The sequence below is a fragment of the Phyllobates terribilis genome, unplaced genomic scaffold (assembly GCF_046119375.1).
Source record: "Phyllobates terribilis strain yellow unplaced genomic scaffold, ASM4611937v1 Scaffold_2__4_contigs__length_985480577, whole genome shotgun sequence".
Taxonomy (NCBI): domain Eukaryota; kingdom Metazoa; phylum Chordata; class Amphibia; order Anura; family Dendrobatidae; genus Phyllobates; species Phyllobates terribilis.
In genome coordinates this window covers 89,891,370-89,907,972 of record NW_027362762.1, presented here as the reverse complement: position 1 = coordinate 89,907,972, position 16,603 = coordinate 89,891,370, and the positions used below count along the sequence as shown (strand labels likewise).

Sequence of the window (16,603 nt, the reverse complement as noted above, 5' to 3'; positions counted from 1 at the left end):
GGCTCAGAAGGGAGAGGGGGAATTTAAGAGTGCAGAATTTGCTGAATTTCTTGTGGGGGCGAGGAGCCATAGCACTTTTCCGGAGCCTTTGTGCTACTACTAACGTGGAAGCCTCCTACGTTTCCATTGAAAGATGACGGAACTGAGTGGGGAGTTGCTTTTTTGTGGATTGAGTTGAAGCTTTTATTGGGAACATTTTACATAACATTTGGGATCACATTTACCCTGTGCTCTACGCTGAGCACTTATATCAGGGTTTCCATCTAAATCTCTGAGTGACGTGATTCAGATGAAACCCCCGAGGGATCCATTCACTATAATGAGGCAGCAGAGTTACTCTGGACTCCGTCTGGCCTCTGTTCAGCGGTGTCCTTCTTTTCATAAGTGCACAAAACTGTGGCCTACGGCACTTTTATGCATGCCTAAAAAGACAGACACTGCCGGATCATAGGCCAGACGGCGTCCACAGTGACTGTCTACCTCAGTATAGGGGAATCTTCTGCCGGGAGTTCCATCTGAATTTTCAGAGATTTATATGGAAACCCCGATGTAAGCGCTCAGCGCAGGATAAATGTGAGCAGAGCCATACTGCGATGTTTGGGAGGAAGAATGAACAAATCAACAGCAGATGAAGGATTGGTTTTGTTTTTTACGCCGTTCCTCGTGCTGTATAAGTGACTAGACGACTTTATTCTTCGGGTCGGTGCGATTACAGCGATACCAGATTTATATCGGGTTTTTATATTTGGCAGCTGTCACACACTAAAAACCGCTTGTTTTTGCAAAACAAAGTTTTAGCATCACTATATTTTGAGAGCTATAATTTTTCTATATTTTTGCTGACAGTCATGTGAGGACTTGTTTTTTTGCGGGATGAGTTGACGTTTTTATTGGTGACATTTTTTGATCACTTTCTATTCTGATTTTTGGGAGGCAGAAAGAACAAAAACTAACAATTCAGGAATTGTTTTTTTTTCATGCTGTTCACTGTTGGGTAAAATTCATAAGGCAGCTTTATTTTCGAGGTTAGTACGAAAAATAATTGTTTTTGCATCGCTTTATAGAGAGCTAAAGCTTTTCTATTTCTCTACTGGTGGCGGCTTGTCATGATATTTTCAGCGGTACCATTCGACTTTTCGATTAGTGGTTTGATGAAAAAGCATAGTTTTTTGTTTACTTTTTTTTCGGTGTTCACTGAAGGGGTTATCTAGTGGGACAGTTTTATAGGTCAGGTCGTTCCAGACACGGTGATAAATGTGTACTTTATTTTTGTTTTTACATAAATAAATGTATTTATTGGATTTATCATTTCTTTTTTTTATTTGTTCCTTATTTTGTGAATTTTTTTTTACAATTAAAAACTATTTTTACTTTGTCCCAGGATGGGACATCAACTTTCCCTGCTCTGATACTCCGCAATGCTTTTGCAGTGCATTAGATCTGTGCATTGCAGACAGGGAGGAGGCAGGAGCTTATGGGACACTGTCCCATGGTGACCCTGCGGACATCTTTCGTCCTGGGTCACCATTGAGACCATCAGCACAACGCGTTCACAATCGTGTTGTGCTGATCGGAGCACAGAGGGAGTTCCCTCTGCCAATCAATGTCACTATTGACAGCAGCATCACAGGGGTTAAACGCCCGCAATTTGCGCTAGCAGCAATAGTGGGCGTTCTCATATAGCACTGACACCAGCTTTTGATTGCGCCGGCGGTTGGAGCATGTATGGTGGATGTCTTGAAGGGAGTAAAAAAAAAAAAACTGTTTTGTCCCGTATGACTTCTACAAGAGAGCGGGCTGTATGGGCCACAGAGCATGCAAGTCACTGTAGAAGGCTGGAATACACAGACACAATGCTGGCGCCTAACACATTGGTTGAATAAGTGATCATTTTTTACTTTTTTTTTTTTTTTTTTTAATTAAAAGCTGAGGAGGAAAGAAATTGTTAGAGAGACCTGAAGGATTTAGTGCAGGTTTACTGGTGAGGACTTGGCTGCAGATTGCTTCCCCAACAAATCGGAAAGTGTGAACACGCTCCGATACAGATCCACCTGCAGTTACTCTGCACTAATATCACACCAAGATTTATAATTATAGAAATGAATATTCAGCCCATGGTTCTCAAACAGTTTTATTAAAACACATAAATAATTCCATGCAGCTCCACAAAATTGACATTACCTCCTTCCCAGCATGCAGCCTCAGAAAAGTGACATTACCCCCTTCCCTCGCAGCCCCAAGCGAGTAATATCACCCACTTTCCTTTGCAGCCGCCCAGCATGAAAATTTATCACCCTCCCCATGCGGCCCAACAACGTGCACCGTCACCCCCCCTTCTCCACACAGCCCCTCATCATCATCCCCCCCTGCTCCACACAGCCCCTCATCATCATCCCCCCTGCTCCGCACAGCCCCTCATCATCATCCCCCCCTGCTCCGCACAGCCCCTCATCATCATCCCCCCCTGCTCCGCACAGCCCCTCATCATCATCCCCCCCTGCTCCGCACAGCCCCTCATCATCATCCCCCCCTGCTCCGCACAGCCCCTCATCATCATCCCCCCCTGCTCCGCACAGCCCCTCATCATCATCCCCCCTGCTCCGCACAGCCCCTCATCATCATCCCCCCTGCTCCGCACAGCCCCTCATCATCCCCCCCTGCTCCGCACAGCCCCTCATCATCATCCCCCCCTGCTCCGCACAGCCCCTCATCATCATCCCCCCCTGCTCCGCACAGCCCCTCATCATCATCCCCCCCTGCTCCGCACAGCCCCTCATCATCATCCCCCCTGCTCCGCACAGCCCCTCATCATCATCCCCCCGCTCCGCACAGCCCCTCATCATCATCCCCCCTGCTCCGCACAGCCCCTCATCATCATCCCCCCTGCTCCGCACAGCCCCTCATCATCATCCCCCCCTGCTCCGCACAGCCCCTCATCATCATCCCCCCCTGCTCCGCACAGCCCCTCATCATCATCCCCCCTTGCTCCGCACAGCCCCTCATCATCATCCCCCCTTGCTCCGCACAGCCCCTCATCATCATCCCCCCCTGCTCCGCACAGCCCCTCATCATCATCCCCCCCTGCTCCGCACAGCCCCTCATCATCATCCCCCCCTGCTCCGCACAGCCCCTCATCATCATCCCCCCTGCTCCGCACAGCCCCTCATCATCATCATCCCCCCTGCTCCGCACAGCCCCTCATCATCATCCCCCCTGCTCCGCACAGCCCCTCATCATCATCCCCCCTGCTCCGCACAGCCCCTCATCATCATCATCCCCCCTGCTCCGCACAGGCCCTCATTATCATCACCCCCTGCTCCGCACAGCCCCTCATCATCATCCCCCCTGCTCCGCACAGGCCCTCATTATCATCACCCCTGCTCCGCACAGCCCCTCATCATCATCCCCCCTGCTCCGCACAGCCCCTCATCATCATCATCATCCCCCCTGCTCCGCACAGGCCCTCATCATCATCCCCCCTGCTCCGCACAGGCCCTTATCATCATCCCCCCCTGCTCCGCACAGCCCCTCATCATCATCATCATCCCCCCCTGCTCTGCACAGCCCCTCTTCATCATCATCATCACCCCCCCCCGCAAAGCACAGCCCCTCATCATCATCATCCCCCCCTGCTCTGCACAGCCCCTCATCATCATCATCCCCCCCTGCTCTGCACAGCCCCTCTTCATCATCATCCCCCCTGCTCCGCACAGCCCCTCATCATCATCATCCCCCCTATTCTCTGCACAGCCCCTCATCATCATGTAACATCAACGTCTTTACAGTTCAGCCCCATCCCTGTGCATCCCTACAACATGCAGCCCCATATCGTAACATCATCCATGTTTCATTGCTCCCCCCCAAAACATCCTCAGACCCCCTCACACTTAGTCCTGTGTCCGCATTCCCATCGGCACACAGCGCCATGGTGCAGAGCTCAGCCTCCTCCTCCTTCTCAGCAGCCTCCTCCTCCTCAGCAGCCTCCTCCTCCTCAGCAGCCTCCTCCTCCTCAGCAGCCTCCTCCTCCTCCTCAGCAGCCTCCTCCTCCTCCTCAGCAGCCTCCTCCTCCTCAGCAGCCTCAGCACACGCTCCTTCCTGATATCGAGTGTAGTACGCTGGAGGATGAGGCCACGCCCCCATCTGGTGACGTCACCCCATCACAGGAGCGTCTCTGTGCTAGACGCGTCCCTGAGTCCCTCCCCCTGGTGATGTCGCTATGACACCACCTCCACATGGTGAGCGCTCACACTGCCGGCCACTGCTGCTGCAGCACAGCTTCTCTGCTCACCGCCGGCGTTACTCCAGGACCTACATGATCCCCCCAGGATGGATGATGGACAAGCCTGTCAGCCATCACTGGGGCACCCACCTGCAGCACACAGAGCCGGCGTGCGCCAGCGCCTGTCCTGGCTATCCAAGAAGATATTTACCTGGTAAATGACTCTACTCTGTAACACTGATGACGTCATCTGTGAGCTGACACGTCATCACATACACTGTACTGTATGTAGTGTGTTGTGTAGTAATAGTATGACATCACATCTGGCCGGATACCCTGGTGTCCACTGTACAGCAGTGTATGGATCGTGTATGGATCGTGTATGGATCGTGTATGGATCGTGTATGGATCGTGTACGGATCGTGTATGGATCGTGTACGGATCGTGTACGGATTGCACTGATGACTCTTTTTTTTAGACTTTTATGTATAAGTTAAACTTCATTATTTTATTATTTATCGTGAATTATTTCACTATTTTTTGGATGAATTATGTAATTATTTTCTCATGAATTCATTATTTGCTTACTAATTATTTCATTTACTTTTCATGATTTGGTTATTTAATTTTCTTCTGAATTATTTCATTATTTGCTTTCATTATTTGCTTGTTAAATTTATAATAAACAAGCAAATAATGAAAATAATTCATATGAAAATTCATAAATGAAATTAATAAGTTAGAAAATAATTTATTATAAATTTTAATTTTCTTCATTTTATTTATGAATTTTCATTATTTTCTTACGAATTTCATTTTTTTTATTAAGTATTTTCTTTTTCTCTTTTTTTTTTTTTTTTCATAATTTTCTTATTTAATTTCACTTCTTATTTCATTTGGGGCTGTTTTTTTTTTGTTAGTTTTTTTTCATACTTTTGACAAACTCCCTCCCCCCCCCCCTCCACAATTTGTCTAATATCTCTGATCAAATATTCTGACTTGTGTAAACCAATTGTTAGACCATGTTCACACTATCAGTATTTGGTTAGTATTTTACATCAGTATTTATAAGCCAAAACTAGGAGAACAATGCAGACGCGCTGTGCGGGTTCTCCTGTGTCACATATGCGCTATACACGCTCCCAGCCAGAACCCGGCTAGTCTGTTTCCGCGCTCAATACAAGTTTAGTACAATAGAAGTTGGGCTGGATAACGGCCAAACAACTAGAAATTTGCTTTTAGAAGTTATTTTCTGGTGATATTCATGACAGTTACTATTGGCTAATGTAAATAATTGTGGCTACTTGTATTATTTATCTGGTTACTAAAGTATATAGTTATGTCAGATTTTTTTCACCGGTTCTGAAGTGTGAATCCCGGGGACAAATTGCGTTCTTGCTCTTCATGAGCTGTTTAGATCAGTATGACATCTGTTCCAATGTTTTGTAGTTTTTGTTACAACTTTCCGCAAAAGTTTCCTAAGATCAGGAAATATTATGGAGAGCAGGTGGGGGGATTTAATTTACACACGTGGTCAAAATTGTTGGTACCCCTCGTTTAATGAAAGAAAAACCCACAATGGTCACAGAAATAACTTGAATCTGACAAAAGTAATAATAAATTAAAAGTTTATGAAAATGAACAAATAAAAGTCAGACATTGCTTTTCACCCTGCTTCCACAGAATTTTTAAAAAAATTAAAACTCATGAAATAGGCCTGGACAGAAATGATGGTTCTTCTTAACTTAATATTTTGTTGAACAACCTTTTGAGGCAATCACTGCAATCAAGCGATTCCTGTAACTGTCAATGAGACTTCTGCACCTCTCGACAGGTATTTTGGCCCACTCCTCATGAGCAAACTGCTCCAGTTGTCTCGTGTTTGAAGGTTGCCTTTTCCAGACGGCATGTTTCAGCTCTTTCCAAAGATGCTCAATAGGATTTAGGTCAGGGCCCATAGAAGGCCACTTCAGAATAGTCCAATGTTTTCCTTTTAGCCATTCTTGGGTGTTTTTAGCTGTGTGCTTTGGATCATTATCCTGTTGCAAGACCCATGACCTGCGACTGAGACCAAGCTTTCTGACACTGGGCTGCACATTTCTCTCTTGAATCCCTTGATAGTCTTGAGATTTCATTGTACCCTGCACAGATTCAAGACACCCTGTGCCAGATGCAGAAAAGCAGCCCAAGAACATAACAGAGCCTCCTCCATGCTCCACAGTAGGGACAGTGTTCTTTGATATGCTTCATTTTTCTGTCTGTGAACATGGAAGTTTTTGGCAAGGCACATCAGCTCTATTTTTGTCTCATCTGTCCATAGCACATTCTCCCAGAAGCTTTGTGGCTTGTCAACATCTAATTTGGCAAATTCCAGTCTGGCTTTTTTATAAAAAATTTTTTTTTCAACAATGGTGTTCTCCTTGGTTGTCTCCCATGAAGTCCACTTAGGGCACACCATCCATTGTTGTTTGATCCAGACACTGATGTTCCTTGAGCTTGAAGTTCACTTTTAATCTCTTTAGAAGTTATCCTGGGCTCTTTTGTTACCATTTGTATTATACGTTTCTTTGATTTGTCATCAATTTTCCTCCTGCGGCCACGTCCAGGGAGGTTGGCTACAGTCCCATGGATCATAAATTTCTGAATAATATGTGCAACTGTAGTCACAGGAACATCAAGCTGTTTGGAGATGGTCTTATAACCTTTACCTTTTAACATGCTTGTCTATAATTTTCTTTCTAATCTCCGGAGACAACTCTTTCCTTTGCTTCCTCTGGTCCATGTTGACTGTGGTACACACCATGTCACCAAACAGCACAGTGAGTATCTGTAGCCCTATATACTGGCCCACTGACTGATTACAAGATTGTAGACACCTGTGATGCTAATTAGTGGACACAGCTTGATTTACTTGATTTAACATGTCCCTTTTGTCACATTATTTTTAGGGGTACCATCATTTCTGTCCAGGCCTATTTCATGAGTTTAATTTTTTTTTTTAATTCTGTGGATGCAGGGTTGAAAAGAAATGACTGACTTTCATTTGTTCATTTTCATAGATTTTAAATTTATTACTTTAGTCAGATTCAAGTTATTTCTGTGACCATTGTGGGTTTTTCTTTCTTTATACGAGGGGTACCAACAATTTTGACCACGTGTGTGTGTATATACAATGTGTTTTGTTGTTTGTTTTTTTTCATGTACCATTTCTTGCTTTTATGTCACGTTCTTAAAGCACCACTCCAGCGGTTTTCTTTTTTTAAATTTCCCTTCTGGAGTGGTGCAACTAATTTAAGTTCCCGACCCTGGTCTTATACTTACCAGCCGCCGTCTTCAGATCTTCCCAACACCACTCCGGTCCCCATCTCCCATCTTGTGACTGCAAATTCTGACTGAAGTCAGAGATAAGGGTCACAGCTCTTAGGCCACGGCCCCACTATCATTATTTGGTCAGTATTCGGTCAGTATTTTTTCTCAGGAGTGGGAGCCAAAACCAGGAGTGGGTGATAAATGCAGAATTGGTGACTTGTTTCTATTATACCTTTTCTCTGATTGTTCCTCACCTAGTTTTGGCTCCCACTCCTGAGAAAAAATACTGACCAAATACTGATAGTGGAGCCGTGGCCTTAATGTAAGTCTTAGTGCCTCTTTCTGACTGTTATAGACTAACATTGAATTGTGACTTCTAAACACTGGAGCGATCCGACGCAACCTGCCGGAGACCGACCGGAACAGGGCTGGTAAGTGTAAGACTCGGGGACTTAGATTAGTTGCACAACTCCAGCTCTGCAATAAAAAAAAAAATACTGGAGTGGTGCTTTAAAATCCCAATCAAACCCTTTAATATATATTTTTAAAGTCTGGGCTGGATAAATCCCAAGCACCAACGTTGCTAGATATTTACTGCTGGCTTTCTATTATTTGTTCTGTTGGTATGTGCGGGAGTCACTATAAGGCTGTGTGTACACGTTGCAGATTTGATGTGTTTTTGCCGCTTTTTTTTCCGCTTGGATTTGTGACAACCTGATGCCAGTAAAGTGAATGAGAAACCTGAAGTGTCATGCACACGTTGAGTATTTTTGACTTGCAGATTTGGTGCAGAAAATAATCATCAGCATGTCCATTCTCTGTGCGTTTTTGCCTTTCACCCACTGAATGCACTGAAAAACGTAGGCAAAATTGCAGCAAAAACCGCAACGTTTTTGAGCCTGCGTTTTCCTGCCCAAGAGATGCAGAAACGTTGCAGAAATTTCTGCCATCAAATACCCAATGTGTGCACATACCCTAATAAATCAAGGCCGATTGATGTTCACAGGAACCCCAGCTTAAGGCTCCGTGCCCACTATGCGTTTTTGCCGCGGAATTTCCGCAGTGAAAGCGCTTAAAAAAAACGCTTTAATACGTGCCCCATGATCCCCAATGATAATCTGCATGTGCTGTGCACATGCTGCGGATTATCATTGCGGAAAAATACGCAGCATGTCCATTAATTTTGCGGACTCGCAGCGTAATTGCCGCCATTGACTTGCATTGAATCGCTTAATATCCGCATGACTACATGTGCACATGGGGATATTAAGCTATTCAATATTCGGATGGTACCCGGATCTGAAGAAGAGGAGACTCTCCTCCGGACCCCGGTACCATAGTACCTGTAAAAAAAAGAATTTAAAATAAAAAATAAAGATTATACTTACCTTCTGATGGCCCCCGGTCTCCTCAGGGATGCATCTGGTGTGTTGGGCGGCTCGCGATGGTCTAAAAGGACCTTCCATTACATCATTTAGTCATGTGATAGGTCACGCGACCGCTGACATGACTAAATGACGTCATGGAAGGTTCTCTTAGACCATCGCGAGCCGCCCAACACACCGGACGCATCGCTGAGGAGACCGGGGGCCATCGGAAGGTAAGTATAATCTTTATTTTTTTACCATTTTTATTCTTTTTTTAACTATTACTTGGTCACACTATATATGCCGGTTGCATGGATTTATATAGTGTGACCAAGTTGTCAAGCACTTTTCCAAGTGATGCTAAAATCGCTTGGAAAAGCGCTTGATAACCGGCATGCAGAAATCGCATGCAAAAATGCTTGACAAACGCTTCTACCTGGCGGGAAAAACACATGTACAATCCGCATGCGTTTTTCCTGCCAGGGAGATGCGGAAAAAATATGCAGCTTTCTAAAACACAAAAAGAACACAATGGTGAAAATTGGCCTTCAATATTATTTTATATTCATCTTCCAAGTGAAAAGCATATAAAGCTGCAGAAAAATAAAACATAATATTCACCTCGATGAGACAACAAGTACTGAGTCTTAGGGCAGGTGCAGAGAACTGTAGTTTTAATCCGATTGTAATCCGGCAAAACATCGGATCAATGTTATTCTATAAGGTCATGCACGTGTCAGATTTTTTTTAGCAGATCGAGTCTGTCCGAGGAAAGAAATCGTAGAATGTCCAAGTTTGATCCAATATTCGGATCACACTCAACTCTTCGAGTCAATGAGTGCATGGAAACCATTGGATGGCAGTCGGATTACATCTTAGTGCAGTCCGCTTTCTACCCACTGACACAATGGAGAAGATGGAGAAATGTTGATCTCCATCTTCTCCGCTGTGTGTTCGGATTCTGTCATCTGAGAGAATCCGTTCACACTAAGCTCACTCTCTGATCAGAGTGTCTATTGCGTAATTGACCCGATTCTCTTGCATGAGTGACTCTACGTTCATGTGACCCCATCCTTATAGAAGATTCCCATCCGTTCCATAGCTCTGTATCATTGGTGAATGGTGGAGGCAGAAGAGAATATTATGTCTTATTTTTCTGAATCTTTGTTTTCAGTTGGAAGATGGATATAAAATAGTATTGAAGGATCATTTTCCCCACCTTGCTCTTTTGTGTTTTCAATTTTTTTTTTTTTACGGAGGATTTGGAGATATCCTCGTATACATGGAGCAATTCCCCCAAGAGTGCAGTGAGGGTCTGAAAATCTCTTGGACATTTATGAACTCTCATTTTCTCTTATGATTTGTAAATCTGAAGTGTCTGGGTGTTTTTCTTTGATGTTTTTGTCTTTCCTGAGCGCTTTTTCTTCCTTTTTGACTAGTGTCATGGCAACTATAGGGACTAGCCCTGCAGTGATCAGCCTCGTATCACAGATGAATGCCGTCGATGGAGGGAATAAAGTTACAGACCAATTTTCTGAATAACAAGATTCCCTGTTTATTAGACATGTTAATACATATTTATACAGAATCTTTTTGGGGGTAACAAAGAAATAAGATACAAAAATGTAAACATCTCATTGGATTGCATTCATATCTTACTACTGATTGGTCAATCCTCTACGTAGATGAATATTCATTTCCATTTAACGTCTTATAGGCTTATATTTCAAGCATCTAATTAACATTGTGTGCATACTGCCATACTGTATTTCTAAACATGCCTTTATACCCCAGCTATTGTTGTGCACCCCAAGGGTCCCTAATTTACACCTGCCTAGGTCAGTGAACCCCTATTGTCAGCTGGTACTTACCCGAGATGTGTGGATAGGCTACTCATACGAGGGGATGCAGAGATCCGTCCCCAGACTGAGCTAATTGCCCACTGTCGAACAGGCAATCTCTGCATGTGTAACAGCTGTTTAGCAGCCGGGACACTTGCAGCCGCGTCAACAGTAAAAGAAATGCAGAGCACGCCAAAATACTCAGCGAGCACCCGAAAGGGTTAATGAAACATACTCGCTCAACACTAGTCTGGAGTAGTGATGAGCGAGCATGCTCGTTTAACCCTTTCACCGAGCACACTCGGGTGCTTTCTGAGTATCTTCGGCGTGCTCGTATATTATGTTCGAGTCCCTGTGTCTACTTTATTTATGGCTGTTAGACAGCCTCAACACCTGTGAGGATTCCCTAACAAACAGGCAATCCCTGCATGTGTTGAAGCTGTCTAACAGCCATAAATCATGCAGACGCAGGGACTCGAGCATAATATACGAGCACGCCGAAGATACTCGGAAAGCACCCGAGCATGCTCGGCTAAAGGGTTAAACTAGCACGCTCGCTCATCACTAGTCTGGAGTTACAGGTGAAACCGGAGACGATAGGACTATTAAAAGTAAAGCAGCAGCTGCTTGGTCAGTTAGGGAGTCCCCTATAGCTTGTGACGTGTCAGTTCGTGTGTGTGTAGGCACCTTGACTATAGCTGCTTCTATTGGCAGCTCCAAGGCTTTCAACAATTTCTGCACAGCGTCAGAGTTCTTAATTGGTTTGTCAGAGGAGGTCAGAAAACCCCTAGTTTTCCAAATTACCCCAAAATCATGTGTTACTCCGAATGCATAGTTACTGTCTGTGTAACAGGTAATTCTCAGCCCTTTACCCAATGTACATGAATCAGTGAGTGCCTTCAGCTCCACCTCCTGTGAAAATTCACTGGGGGGGGGGGGGGAGTAGTTTTTGTATGAGTACGTTACCGTCTTGGATTACTGCATACCCGGTGATAAAGTGTCCTTGTTCCTCGTTCCACCACCTGAAGCCGTCTACAAAATACTCAGCATTCGGGTTAGTTATAGGAACATCAGTAACAGTTGGCAGACCTTGCGTTTCATCAAAGCATGAATTCTTTACAGTCACGTAAAGCAGCATGGTGAATAGGATAAACTTTGTGGCTGGTACATGCTACAAGTGTTGCATTACTCACATCCTTGTATCTCAATCCTTTCCATTTCTAAATCCACAGGTAAGAAGGTTGCTGGATTTAGAACCGCACAATGTTGGATTGTAATGTGGGGGCTGAGGAGTGTAATCTCGTACTTGGTGATGCAAGATTGGGAGAGATGTTTAAAGGGAATCTGTCACCCCCTGGGACCCATCAGACGGCTAATACGGGCATACAGGTGATAGAACTGTGAATCTTTACTTACCTGTATGGCCCATATTAGCAGTCTGGTTTCTGTGTAATAGCTTTTTTATTAAATTATTTCTGCTAAGCTTGGCGTCCGGGGGGCGCCAAGAAATGCCCGCCTACTAGCTTCACTTCCATACTCACCCCACCTCCCCTGCACGTCACAGGGCCCTGCGCTGTTTCTTCTGTACGGACGGCTACTGTTCTTCCTGCAGTCTGTGTAGCCTTTTGCAGCAGAGAACATGTGCGCAGGCGCTGGTGAGTCCCTCTACCTTCCCAGCGCCTGATGACAAATTCCCTGCTCCACAAGGCTATACGGAAGTCAGGGAGAAGAAGAGCGCCGTCCGTACAGAGGAAGCAGCTCAGGCGCGGGATCTGGCAAGGAACTGCATTTCACAGGGCCCTGTGACATGCAGGGGAGGTGGGGTGAGTATGGAAGTGAAGCTAGTAGGCGGGAATTTCTTGGCGCCCTCCGGACGCAAGCTTAGCAGAAATAATTTAATAAAAAAAGCTATTACACAGAAACGAGACCGCTAATATGGGCCATACAGGTAAATATAGATTGACAGTTCTATCACCTGTATGCCCATATTAGTGGTCTGATAGGTCCCAGGGGGGTGACAGATTCCCTTTAAGGTTTGTGGAATGGAGCAGAAATGCTGCATATTTTTTACGCTTCTCCTTGGCAGGTAAAACGCATGCGGATTTTACATGCGTTTTTCCCGCCAGGTAGAAGCGTTTGTCAAGCGTTTTTGCATGCATTTCTGCATGCGGGTTATCAAGCGCTTTTCCAAGCGATTTTAGCATCACTTGGAAAGTGCTTGACAACTTGTTCACACTATATAAATCTATGAAACCGGCATGGATTTATAGTAGTGTGACCAAGTTAGTTAAAAAAAAAAGAATAAGAATGGTAAAAAATAATAATAAAAAAAAGATTATACTCACCTTCCGATGTCCTCCCGGTGTTTTCTCTGCTGCGTCCGGTGTCTTGGGTGGCTCGTGGTGGTGTGAAGGACCTGCGGTGACGTCATTGAGTCATGTGACAGGTCACATGACTCAATGATGTCATGGCAGGTCCTTCACAACACCGCGACCCATACAACAGACCAGACGGAGGGGAGAAAACACCGGGAGGACATCGGAAGGTAAGTATAATCTTTATTTTAAATTCTTTTAAATTCCACGGCAAAAACGCTTGAAAAACTAATAGTGGGAACGCAGCCTAAGTGTGGGACCCGGAGTGTAAGCGGGTGTTGGAGAACAAGGTCCTCAGTTTTCTGTATAAGTTCAGAGGCTGCAGCCACAGGTCTATAGCACATGGGCAGGGCCCTGGCTACACTCTTGAGCCTGACCGAGTAGTATGCAACTGGACGCTGTTTACCACTATGATCTTGTGTAAACACCCCAGTAGCAAAGCCATCACACTTGTGTCAAAACAAGGTGAATAATTTGGTATAATCCGGGATTCCCAATCTAGGTGACTAAAAGCCCCCGTCTCACATAGCGAGATCGCTGCTGTGTCACGGTTTTGGTGACTCACCAGCGACCTCACCAGCGATGTCGCTATGTGTGACACTTTGCAGCGATCAGGCCCCTGCTGTGAGGTCGCTGATTGCTGCAAAGTGTCCTGGACCATTTTTTGGTCGTTGCCCTCCTGCTGGTCAGCACACATCGCTGTGTGTGACCAGCGGGAGCAGCGATCAGGCTGGTAACCATGGTAAACATCGGGTTACTAGGGGCACACGCTCACCTAGTAACCCGTTGTTTATCATGGTTACGAGCCTGCTAAAGTGAGCGGTAACCTCCCGCTCACTGTAGCAGAGTGGTAACCATGATAAACAACGGGTTACTAGGTGCGCGTGTGCCCCTAGTAACCCGATGTTTACCATGGTTACCAGCCTGCTCCTGCTTCAGCAGCAGGCTGGTAACCAGGAGCAGGACATCGTGGAAAGATTCTTTCCACGATGTCGCTGCTCCCCCGATCGTTGGTGAGCCTGTGTGTGTGTTGTGCTGGTGAGGGGAGGCTGCTGAGGGGGACACTGGTAAGTGAGGGGAGGCTGCTGGTGAGGGGGGGGGGGCTGGTGAGGGGGCTGCTGAGGGGACGCTGGTGAGGTGGGGGGAGGCTGCTGAGGGGGGTGGAGGCTGCTGGGGGGAGGCTGCTGAGGGGACGCTGGTGAGGGGGTGAGGCTGCTGAGGGGACGCTGGTGAGGGGGCTGCTGAGGGGACGCTGGTGAGGGGGGTGGAGGCTGCTGGGGGGAGGCTGCTGAGGGGACGCTAGTGAGGGGGGGAGGCTGCTGAGGGGACGCTGGTGAGGTGGGTGGAGGCTGCTGAGGAGACGCTGGTGAGGGGATGCTGGTAAGGGGGGGGGCTGCTGAGGGGACGCTAGTGAGGGAGGGGAGGCGCCAATTTTGTTTCAAGAGGATGCCAACCTCTGCAGACAGGTAGGAACGAGTAGTTGCTAAATGGGGTGCCCCCCCCCCCCTTACTCCTGACTGCTTGATAATTTTTTTATATTATCACTTTGAGTTATGTTTATTCGTACACCCATGACAGCACCACGAGAGAGGATCCGCCCATCAAGGACAGGAAACCTACAGGTTAAAAAGGGCAGCACCTCTCTCCTGCCTCAGTTTAGGTTTCCTGTCCTTGATGGGAGACCTCTCAGGCTTACCTGCAGGAATGAAGACTGTCTCTTGCCCCAGATGGAACCGACAGGGTGTTTGGAGTAATGACGTTTCCCACCCTGGGCCGGTCCTGGACCTCTGGAGACGCCACGACAGGGCTCATTGGGGCACCTCCGTGTGCGTTGCGGCGGGCGTGACATCCCCTCCCGTGGAGGTAGATGTCCTCCATGTGTGGAGCCACTTGCGGGCATCCTCCCCCCGCTATACAATGCAAGAGATCCGGCCCGCACCAGCGGGGAACGTGACAGGCGCGGCCCTGTGACGTGTTTCCGATGCATCGGAGACGCCACCGGAAGTGGGCGGAGCTCGCGCACGCAACCAGGAAGCCGCGTGCAAGCAGGATGACGCCGAAGCAGGAGTCCGTGGGCGTTCCGCTGGAACTGCTAACATCGGCGTTTAGCTCACCGGAGGGGAGGGGAGGGGCGGGGGGGGGGAGTGGAGTTGTGAATTCCTTCCAGATTCCCCAAAAGAAGAAAAAAAAAATTCCCATACAGGTACCAGGTATGGCCAGTATAAAAGGTTCCTGGTACCATACAGAGGTGCTTCCCAGCCCATAGTTTTTAACATTGGTAAACATGGGAGATACACAGGAGCAGCTATCACCTCAGCAAGAACAACTGCTGCATTAGCAGCCCTCTGGGGAGCCCTCACAACTGGCGGTGCAACGACGTTCCCGGTCTGGGTCCAATCGTTCGGCTAGAAAGTTCACCGCAAAAAGCAGAAAAGAAGGTCCGGTTGTTCGGCGTGATTCTCCGCCGGTTAAGATGGATTCTTCTGCTTGTACGGTACCAAATATTCCATGGGGTAAGTGGAATCTTCGTGAAAGTTCTACTAATTCTCCTCCTCCTTCTCTATCTATAACTTTCTTTCAGAGCAAGAAATGTTCAGTTAAGTCTAAACATAAGGAATGTGCCCTATGCAGCAATCCGCTCCCTGATGCATATGTTAAGAAATTGTGCCAACCTTGTATTGACAAGGTAATGACGGAAGAAACCCCGGGGTTTTCCTTGGGCCTAAAGACTTTAATTAGAGAAGAAATAGGCAAAGCTTTGCTGGGGAATTCTGAGTCCAGTCATGTTCCTCGGGACCCTCAGCCAGGCTCAGACTCTGATATATCAAACATTTCTTCCTCCTCTCTCTCTTCCTCTGATAGCGAGTCGGATAGACAGTGTTTTCCTCTGCAGGAGGTTGATGCCTTGGTGAAAGCTGTCCGGACTACCATGGGCATTATAGACACAAGGCCAGAAAAATCTGTAGAGGATGTAATGTTTGGGGGATTAGGTCAGAAGAAGAAAAGATGTTTCCCCGTAAATACAAGAGTCAAAGATCTCATTGATAGAGAGTGGCAAAAACCAGACAGGAAGGGCAGCGTTCCTCCCTCTTTCAAAAGGAGGTATCCATTTGACGATGCCGCATGTACCTCTTGGTCAAAAGCACCAAGGTTGGATTTTCATAGAATCATAGAATGGTAGAGTTGGAAGGGACCTCCTGGGTCATCTGGTCCAACCCCCTGCTCAAAGCAGGATTCACTAGATCATCTCAGACAGATGTCTGTCCAGCCTCTGTTTGAAGACGTCCATTGAAGGGGAACTCACCACCTCTCGTGGCAGCCTGTTCCACTCATTAATCACCCTAACTGTCAAAAAGTTTTTTCTAATATCTAATCTGTGTCTCCTCCCATTTAGTTTCATCCCATTGCTTCTAGTCTTTCCTTGTGCAAATGAGAATAAAGATGATCCTTCTACAATGTGACAGCCCTTGACATATTTGTAGACAGCTATGA

At 46.5% G+C, this 16,603-nt stretch overlaps 1 protein-coding gene across 2 annotated transcripts in view; it reads left to right on the top strand.

Annotated features, from left to right (window-relative positions):
* Window positions 1–16,603, top strand: part of SLC35F2 (solute carrier family 35 member F2) — a 156,458-nt gene that overhangs the window by 84,523 nt on the left and 55,332 nt on the right. Inside the window, exon 1 of one of the 2 annotated variants that reach the window (XM_073662200.1) lies at window positions 4,167–4,433. The exons of the other annotated variant lie outside the window; for it this stretch is intronic. Within the exon in view, the coding sequence (XP_073518301.1) occupies window positions 4,327–4,433 (107 nt within the window). The 5' untranslated portion in view covers window positions 4,167–4,326. Of the gene's footprint in view, window positions 1–4,166; window positions 4,434–16,603 lie in introns of those variants that run through there. 2 annotated transcript variants of the gene reach the window in all.